Source organism: Corylus avellana, chromosome 11 (genome assembly GCF_965113065.1).
Source record: "Corylus avellana chromosome 11, dhCorAvel1.hap1.2, whole genome shotgun sequence".
Classification (NCBI taxonomy): domain Eukaryota; kingdom Viridiplantae; phylum Streptophyta; class Magnoliopsida; order Fagales; family Betulaceae; genus Corylus; species Corylus avellana.
In genome coordinates, this window is record NC_142500.1 from 13,162,180 (window position 1) to 13,171,283 (window position 9,104).

The 9,104-nt window shown below is 36.6% G+C and overlaps 1 protein-coding gene across 2 annotated transcripts; it reads left to right on the forward strand.

Annotated features, from left to right (window-relative positions):
• The first annotated feature begins 4,776 nt into the window (after window positions 1-4,776).
• LOC132164995 (receptor-like protein EIX2) lies at window positions 4,777-8,148 on the forward strand. Of its 2 annotated transcripts, XM_059575509.2 has the most exons (2): window positions 4,777-7,970; window positions 8,086-8,148. In XM_059575509.2, exons 1-2 carry the CDS (start codon window positions 4,873-4,875, stop codon window positions 8,087-8,089), a joined length of 3,102 nt encoding a protein of 1,033 aa, XP_059431492.2. In that variant the 5' UTR covers window positions 4,777-4,872; the 3' UTR covers window positions 8,090-8,148. The 2 variants fall into 2 exon arrangements, with proteins under 2 accessions (XP_059431492.2, XP_088368065.1); XM_088511939.1 differs by lacking the exon at window positions 8,086-8,148 and having other exon boundaries at window positions 4,777-7,974.
• The last annotated feature ends 956 nt before the right edge of the window (window positions 8,149-9,104 follow it).

The following is a 9,104-nucleotide window of genomic DNA, read 5'->3' on the forward strand; positions in this document are numbered from 1 at the left end:
ATTTGAACTTCTCAAGTTACGATGGCTTTTGTCCGACATGGGTGTTTCTCAGTCCACTAATTCTCCTATTTATTGTGACAATCGAAGTGCCATACAGATTGCTCATAATGATGTTTTCCATGAGTGCACAAAACATATTGAGATTGATTGTCATTTCATCCGCCATCATCTTCAACATGGTATTTTACATCTTCATTACGTCACCTCTACAGATCAATTGGCTGACATTTTTACCAAATCTCCTCCACCGGGACTACTCAATGATCTTATCTCCAAACTTAAGTTGGCTTCGCTCCATAGAGTTTGAAGGAGGATGTTAGAATATTATATTTCCGTAATATTCTCAATATATTACGGAAATATTTGATACTGTATTAATTATTGTAAATATACTGATTTTATATGATTTTGTAATTATTGTATTTCCTTTCTTTTAGGGCCTTATTCAACTATAAATAGGCTATTATATTGTACAATTGAACACACATAAGAAATACAAATTTCTTCTCTACAATTATCTTTTTATTATCTTTTTCTACAATCTCAAAGCTAGAATCATGCAGGCTGATATAATGAGAAGTTGAATGTGCATACATTCTATATATATAAAGAAATTAGGAAAAAGAAAATTATTTTAAGAGTGTTATTTCTTATTTATAAAACCGGGTGGCCAAACTACAGACACCCCTAAAAGAAAAATGATAAAATTAGGCTTTATTAAAATAATTGCAAAGTCGCTCGAGCAAACAAGCGAAATTTCTATATTGGGACAAGCCGCAATCTCGTTCGAGCTAAGGCCGTGTAAACTTTTGCTTCGCAGTCTTGTTCAATCAAGAGTCGAGTGGATTTCTTCACCAAATTTTTTAACTTTTATTGACAATCGGTTTTAACCTAATAAATATTAAAATTTGAAATTGTTCATGAAAAATAAAATAAAATGGTAACCATATATATATATATACACACAAAAATATTCCTCTTGAAAGTGGATATAATGGGGGTGTTTGTTAAACAACACCCCCCACCACCGCACTATTCATGTGTAAAAATAAATAAATAATGATTGATATGGGAAAATGAAAAAGTAGTATTGGAAAGTGAAAAATTTTGTTTTGTAATGATTTTTTTACTTGAATAGTAATAAAAAGTAAATGATGTGATATAAAAAGTAAATAATTTGATATAAAAGTAAGAATGTTTTTTTTTTTTTTTTTTTTTGAAAAAAATGAAGTGAATAATGTGGTTGAATGTGAGGGAATGTGAGGGGATGCGGTAGGGTTTAACAAACAAGGCCAGTATTAACACTGCGCATCAGCAAACATTTTGATTGCGTTTCAAGCAAGGATAAAAAATATTTATATTTTATAGCAACCCACTTCCAAAATTAGTTGACCGACTTACAGAAAAAAAAAAAAAAAAAAAAAAAAATCGTGTTAATTAGGCCACCCCCATCATAATCATGGGAGTGACCTAATTAAAATTATACTGTAAAACATTGAATTATGTCAATTGTGTTGAGGTATGTGTATAAAATTATATTGGTCAACTCTAATCATTCCCATTTAATTAAATGTGTCGAACCTCTTAACTTCAACTTTCTAGTTTTGTTTCGAGTTCATGTTGGGTTCATGAGTCATGTAAAAAATTGATGTCATTATGTCGCATGTTGGGTTTGAGTCGCGTCAAAAGATGAATCATAATATGACATATTTAATTAACTTGGTCAAATTCTTCAACCTTAATTATTTAATTTCGTATTGAGTTCCTACTGAATTTGGAGATCGTGTTAAAAATTGACTGCCATATTCCGCTGATATGGTATATATCTCAATTTATCCTTAAATTTTTATTTATTTTTTTAATTAAAATTAATATAAAGATGAATTAAGCATGCCATATCAATTGGAAAAATATAAAATAGCATTTATCAAAACTTCTAAGGTATTAATGAATAAATAGTAATACTTCCGTCATTTTCACTGGCCCGCCGTGAGGCTTAAATCCAGGGATTGGTCTCATCTACAATACAATTTATTTCAACCTAATTTTTGTGGAAAAGTTGATGATGGTTTATTAGGTTATGACTTTATGTGATGGATATTTGCTTCAAAATTATGAAGCTTCCTTGTAATTGTAATCACCGACTTAAAGAGCTACACCAACTGATATATCAATTTGAAACAAGGGTCTCATGATGATCTTGTGAGTCATATATATAATCTTTTATCTCAATGATGTAAATTATTTTACGAGTCATTTATGTATATATCTTTATCCAACCACCACAATGTATCTTCGGTTTCAGTCTTCTTTAGGTGATTATTGTTGTTTTCAAATTAGAGCTCAGATAAGTTCACTTTAATCTGTGCTTATTTTATTTTTGTAATCTTCTTGTACGACCCATTGATAGGATCAAGTTACTTGTTTGACCCATTTTTTACCTTTTGTAATTAGTTATACAATATATTAATTTTTTTTTTAATATATTGTTGAGGAGTCTATTTTTTTTTTTTTTTTTTTGTGATTTTAGAATCACACATTCAGATTATTTTTTATAACTACTTTTCTTATTCAATTAAAAAGAAAAAAGAAAATATTTTATCTCACTGTATTTGCTTTATCAGAGTACTTTTGACTTTGGAATGCATTACCACTATGCACCCAATTATTTTATTTTATATATTTATTTAATTTCCGCAACCACATAATTGTTTCATAGTTTTCTTTTTTTTTTCTTCTTAATGGTGTAAATTTGACCGTGGCTCCAGCCTATATATATGCCAAGTTGCCAACTTCTAAATTTAGTCAATTTAATGAATTGTATTTTATCCATTTAATAATTGTTTGAATAGTAAATACTTTGACGTATCAATTGGGCACTCATTGATTTTTCTTTTCCACCTCCCATTAATCCCATATATCCACATACAACTTCAATTCTAGAGAACTACCCAAGCAAAAAAAAGGGGGGTTTAACTTTGGTCCGGATGAGCTTTAAAACCCAACATTTACGGCACTTAATCAAAAGCTGACACATCAACAAAAACAAAACAAAAAATGCATAAACTCAAGAAGAAACACAATACACTGGATTTTTTATTTCTTCTTCTCTCTTCTTCAGCGGCCATCCAGTCCATCCAGCGACCAACCAATTTTTTGGGATACCCAGTTCTTTGTTGGGCTTTTCTCACTTTGATCTGGTACTTTTATTCTCATTTTAATCTTTTGCATTTTTCTTAAATGACTGAGGTGTCACGTGCTGATTGAAGGATGTAAAATGCATGGTTTGTAGAACTCCTGGACCGTAGGGCTCTAATAAAAAAAAGGGTTAAATACCAAATACTCCTCTCGGGTTTGGTAACTTTATTTTTACCCCATAGGGTTTCATTTTTATCACAGGACACCCCTAGGGTTTTGATAAAGGACCAAGTTAGTCCATCCGTTAGGACTGACACGTGGACCAATCATATGTTGACACGTGGCACATATTTAATTTTAAAATTTTTTTTTTTTTTTAAAAAAAAATGTATTTAAAAAAAAGAAAAAAAATTGAAATTTTGGGGTGGCTTGGCCACCCCCATCTGGCCGGATGGGGGTGGCCATGGCCAAAGGGGGTGGCTCAAATGGCCCCCAATTTTTTTTTTTTTTAATTTAAAAAAAAAATTAAAAAATTAAATATGTGCCACGTGTCAGTATCTGATTGGTCCACGTGTCAGTCCTAACGGTCAACTAACGGATGGACTAACTTGGTCATTTATCAAAACCACAGAAAGGTCCTGTGATAAAAATGAAATCCCAGAAAGTAAAAATAAAATTACCAAACTCCAGGGAGTATTTGGTATTTAACCCTAAAAAAAAAAAAAAAAAAACTTCAATTCCTGAGGGATTGACAAGACTCGTCTTTGACGTTTTGGTTCATTAAATTTCAACCCAACTTTTGCCTTCTTTCAACCCAACTTTTGCCTTCATTTTTCCATATAACTCCAAATTCCTTTTTTCCATATATATAACTCCAAAGCTTCTATCATCATGCGGTTCCCTTCTTCTGTGTATCCTTCCAGAGACGAGAATCGACGTTTTGCCATCCTATGGCTGCCATAATTGACCTTGACCTGCCCATCAACTAGCCTCAACCAGTCAACCCACTTGGCCTAAATGTTTTAACCTTTGGATACGATAAACACGCAACAATTTCCTTCAAATTTTGTCATGCACCCTCAACTAATCCCGCTCAGCCTTCAACTTGTTTATATCAAATCCAAAATCATATAAACTGATATAATGAGAAGTTGAATGTGCATACATTCTTATATATATAATAGGAAAAAAAATTTATTTTAAGAGTGTTATTTCTTATTTATAAAACGGGCGGCCAAACCATCTTTATTGTGTTTAAATATAAGTTACAGACACAACCCTAAAAGAAAAATGATAAAATTAGGTTTTATTAAAATAATTGCAAAGTGTCTCGAGCAAACACGCGAAAAAATTTCTATATTGGGACAAGTTGCAATCTTGTTCGAACTAAGGCCGTGTAAACTTTTGCTTTGCATTCTCCTTCAATTGATAGTCCAGCGAGATTTTTTCACCAAATTTTTTAACTTTTATTGACGGTCGGTTTTAGCCTAATACATATTAAAATTAGAAACTGTTCATGAAATAAAATATATATATATACACACAAACATATTCCTCTAGAAAGTGGCGCATCAGCAGACATTTTGAATGCGTTTCAAGCAAGGATAAAAAAATATTTATATTTTATAGCAACCCACTTCCAAAATCAGTTGACTGACTTACAAAATCAAAAGCGAGTTAATTAGGCCACTCTCATTATAATCATGGGATACATATACATTGATTCAGCCATTGATGACAGCAACTTTGAACATGGGGCGCTACTACTCCTACTCCTATACTGTTCTTGCCGCTGTAATTCCTTTTCTCCTACAAATCTCAAACTTCTGCTGCTGTGCAACCTGCATAGAAGCAGAAAGATTAGCGCTTCTGCAGTTCAAAGACAGCCTCTCCGGCAACCTCAGTCGGCTCACTTCGTGGACGGGCAAAGACTGCTGCAAATGGGAAGGAGTTAGCTGCAACAACAGCACTGGAAATGTTGTCATGCTTGACCTCCGAAACCCTGTCTATCCAGATTTGTTTGGATACATCCTTGAACTTTCCGACCAGTTGAAAGCCAATGCTGTCGACCCTTCTTTGCTGGAGTTGAAATATTTGGAGTACCTGGATTTGAGCTGGAACGATTTCATGGGAAGCCAAATTCCCACTTTCTTTGGCTCAATGCAAAGATTGAGATATCTTAATCTTTCGAATGCGCGGTTTAAAGGGTTGGTTCCTGATGAACTTGGTGATCTGTCTGGGCTGCATGCTCTTGATCTTAGCAGTGGTGCAAGCGAATATGAGTTTCAGCTATCTGCCAGGAACCTCCAATGGCTTTCCCGTCTTTCATCTCTGGAAATCCTTGACATGAGCTGGATGAACCTCCAGAACGCCTCTGACATTGTTCAGGTACTCAACAAGCTTACCCTTTTGGCTGATTTACGTTTGTCATCGTGTGGACTTGGTGATGGTGATCATCATGTTAATATGTTCCATGATTATGTCAATTCCACGCTTCTTCAACACTTTGACATTAGTGTAAACGCACTCCAAGGTCCTATTCCTGATAATATCAAGCACATGCGTGCGCTGAAAGTCCTTGATCTTTCAGCCAATGTCTTTGGTTTTACAATTCCTCCGTGGTTGAGTAGCCTGGAAAGCCTTGTGCATCTCAATCTTGGCAATAATAATTTGACAGGCGAAATTCCAAATGGTTTGGGGAATCTCAGTTCTCTTGTAGTCCTAGACCTGTCGTTTAATTCATTAGAGGGAGGCATACCAAGTTCTTTGTGGAATCTTTGTAGCTTGGAAGTGTTAGATTTAACCATGAACAGATTAAACGAAACAATAGCAGAGCCTTCTAAAGATGCATCTGGGTGCATAGGGAGCAGTCTAGAGAAACTGAGTTTGAGATGGAACAGAGTTAGAAGTCCTTTGCCTGAATGGTTTTCACAATTTTCGAACCTAAAAATCCTAGATCTTGCCAACAACTCATTCTTTGGTCCCATTCCAGCATCATATGGGGCATTGACAAAGTTGAGAATGTTGGATTTTTCTCGTAATCATCTGAATGGAACAGTTCCAGAATCATTTGGGCAACTTTCGCTGCTTGAGAAATTTCTCATGAACACCAATTTCTTGCAAGGAACCATGACAGAAGCCCACCTTGCCAACCTCTCAAGATTAGAAGAATTTGACATTGGTGTCAACTCTTTGGCTTTGAGAATAAAATCTGACTGGTTGCCCCCATTTCAAGTCAATTACATAAACATGAGATCTTGCAATATTGGGCCTCAATTTCCACCTTGGCTCCGGATGCAGAAAAGAGTCATTACCTTGTATCTCTCCAACACAAGCATCGCCGATGTTCTGCCGCAGTGGCTTCCAAACCTCAACTTTTCCTATTTGGACCTATCCTTAAACCAGATCAGGGGCAAACTGCCAACATTTTCCAAACCAGATTCTTTCTACATGAATCTGTACTTGAGCTCCAACAAATTTGAAGGCCCCTTGCCAACTTTTCCTTCTATTCTAAATAGGTTGGATCTCACTAACAACTTAATTTCTGGTCGAATTCCAGAAGATATTGGCACCATGACGCCCACACTGGACAACTTACTTCTCTCTGGCAATCAAATAACCGGTTCTATCCCAGACTCATTGTGCAGAGTAAATACCCTGCGAGTTCTTGATCTCTCCAAAAACATGCTATCTGGTGACATCCCAGATTGTTGGAGCGATTTCCAGATCTTGGTTGTTCTAGACTTTTCAGCCAACAAGTTTTCTGGGGTCATCCCAGCCTCAATTGGAAATGCAACATCACTGCAGTCTTTGCATTTGAGCAACAACAGTCTTCATGGAGAGCTGCCGTCGTCTCTACGCAATTGTACAAGCATGGTTATTTTCGATGGCGGTGAAAATCGATTATCTGGAAACATTCCCAGATGGATTGGAGAGAGCATGTCGGGCCTTGAAATTCTTCGCCTGCGATCAAATAAGTTTGATGGGACTATTCCTTTAGAAATATGTCACCTTATTGAGCTTCGGGTGCTTGACCTTGCAGACAACAATCTACCAGGAACAATCCCTGTCTGTTTTGGCAATTTGAGGGGCATGACTTCTGGGTATACAGCAATGAGTGACATTGGTCTGTATAAATGGTCAACTACTTATGGCGAAAACATGGTTCAGTTCATGAAAGGGAAACAGCTCGAGTACACCAAGACGCTCAAATACCTAATCAACATGGATCTTTCCCATAATAAACTGGTCGGAATCATCCCGGAGGAGTTAACAAGCCTGACAGGACTACACGGATTGAACTTGTCCCACAACCATTTGACAGGGAAAACCCCTGACATGATTGGCAACATAAGGTCATTGGAGTCTCTGGACTTTTCAAGAAACCAGCTCTCTGGCACAATTCCACAAACCATGTCTGCGCTAACTTCTCTAAGCCATTTGAACGTGTCCTACAACAACCTGTCAGGACAAATTCCATCAGGCTATCAGCTGCAGACCTTTGATCCTTCCAGTTACATTGGCAACCCTCAACTCTGTGGCTTCCCGCTACCCAAGTGTGCGAGCGCCGACCCGCCGCCGCCGCCTGAAGCTGACAATGAAGGAGCAGGAAACGAATCCAAAATAGAATGGCTTTACATCTGTATGTCTGCAGGATACGTGAGTGGATTATGGGGAGTTCTTGGTGTGATGATGTTGAAGAAGAAATGGAGGGAAGCTTATTTCAGCTTCGTGGATAATGTGAAGGAAAGGACAATTTCAGTGTTCAAAGAGAAGGTGGCTACGCCAAATAGAACCTCCAGGACTAGGGGCAACCCCATGGAATGGAGCTGGTAACCAATTTCTTTCTTCTTTGTGGATGATAATTTCTTAGAAAGACATGCTGCACATATATAGAGCTCTATATATATTATTATTATTATTATTTTTTTCCGTTTCTATATGTAGGTGAACAACTGAACATTGAGGAATGGAGATACGAGGTGGAGTGAAGACTGTTTTTCATGGAGGGTATCAAACATCAATGTAGTAGCTAAAATGTAGTGTGTGCCAAAATTCTAAATAAACAAAAACGAGTGTTTTTGTTTTTTGGTAGATAAGTTAGTTCTGTTATATATATATATATATATACAACAAAACTCAAAACAAGTATCAGGATTTCGTATATTGATTGTGATGTCAGCTTTCCCCTCCAGCTCGGGGGAGCAGCTGCAGCAGTGAAAATAAGGGGAGAGATAGGGATTAAGATTCCAGGAAATAGTGGAAAAATTGTCCACCAATTGTTTTTGAAATTCTGGCCAATCATTTTCATCCAACAGCTTCCATTTCGTCGCGTGTCCCACTCAATATAAAATAATAAAATATTATTATTTTTAAAACATAAATATAAAATCAAATAATAAAAAATATATGGGGTGGCCGGCCACCCCAGTTTAACTACCCCCAAGGGCCGGTGGGGGTGGCTTCGATTTATGGGTTTGGCCTAAGAGGTGGCTGAACCACCACCTGGGCCCTAGGGGGTGGCTCCGGGCACCCCCAACCGGCCCTTGGGGGTGGCTTCGGCTGAACTGTGGTGGCCAAAGCCACCCCCAAGGCTAAACTGTGGTGGCGAGCCACCCCCTATGGGGTGGTTCGGCCACCCCATATTTTTTAATAATTATTTTTATTTTTTATTATTTAATTTTATATTTATTTTTTAAAAAAATAATAATATTTTATTATTTTATATTAAGTGCGACACGTGGCAGAATAATGACTATTAGATGAAAATTGATGGTCAGGACTTCAAAGAAAATTGGTGGGCAATTTTCCCACTATTGCCGGGAATCTCAATCCAAGGGATAGGAGGGATTAGGATCCTGGCTATTCCTTCAAAATCGCCAGCCGATTTTTTTGTCAATCTCAGCCATCGAATTTCATCCAACTGTCCAAATATCGCCACGTGTCCCATTCAAAAGAAAATAATA

Excerpts from the sequence above, each read along its gene's own strand:
- LOC132164995 (XM_059575509.2), top strand. The coding sequence starts at position 4,873 with ATGACAGCAACTTTGAACATGGGGCGCTACTACTCCTACTCCTATACT.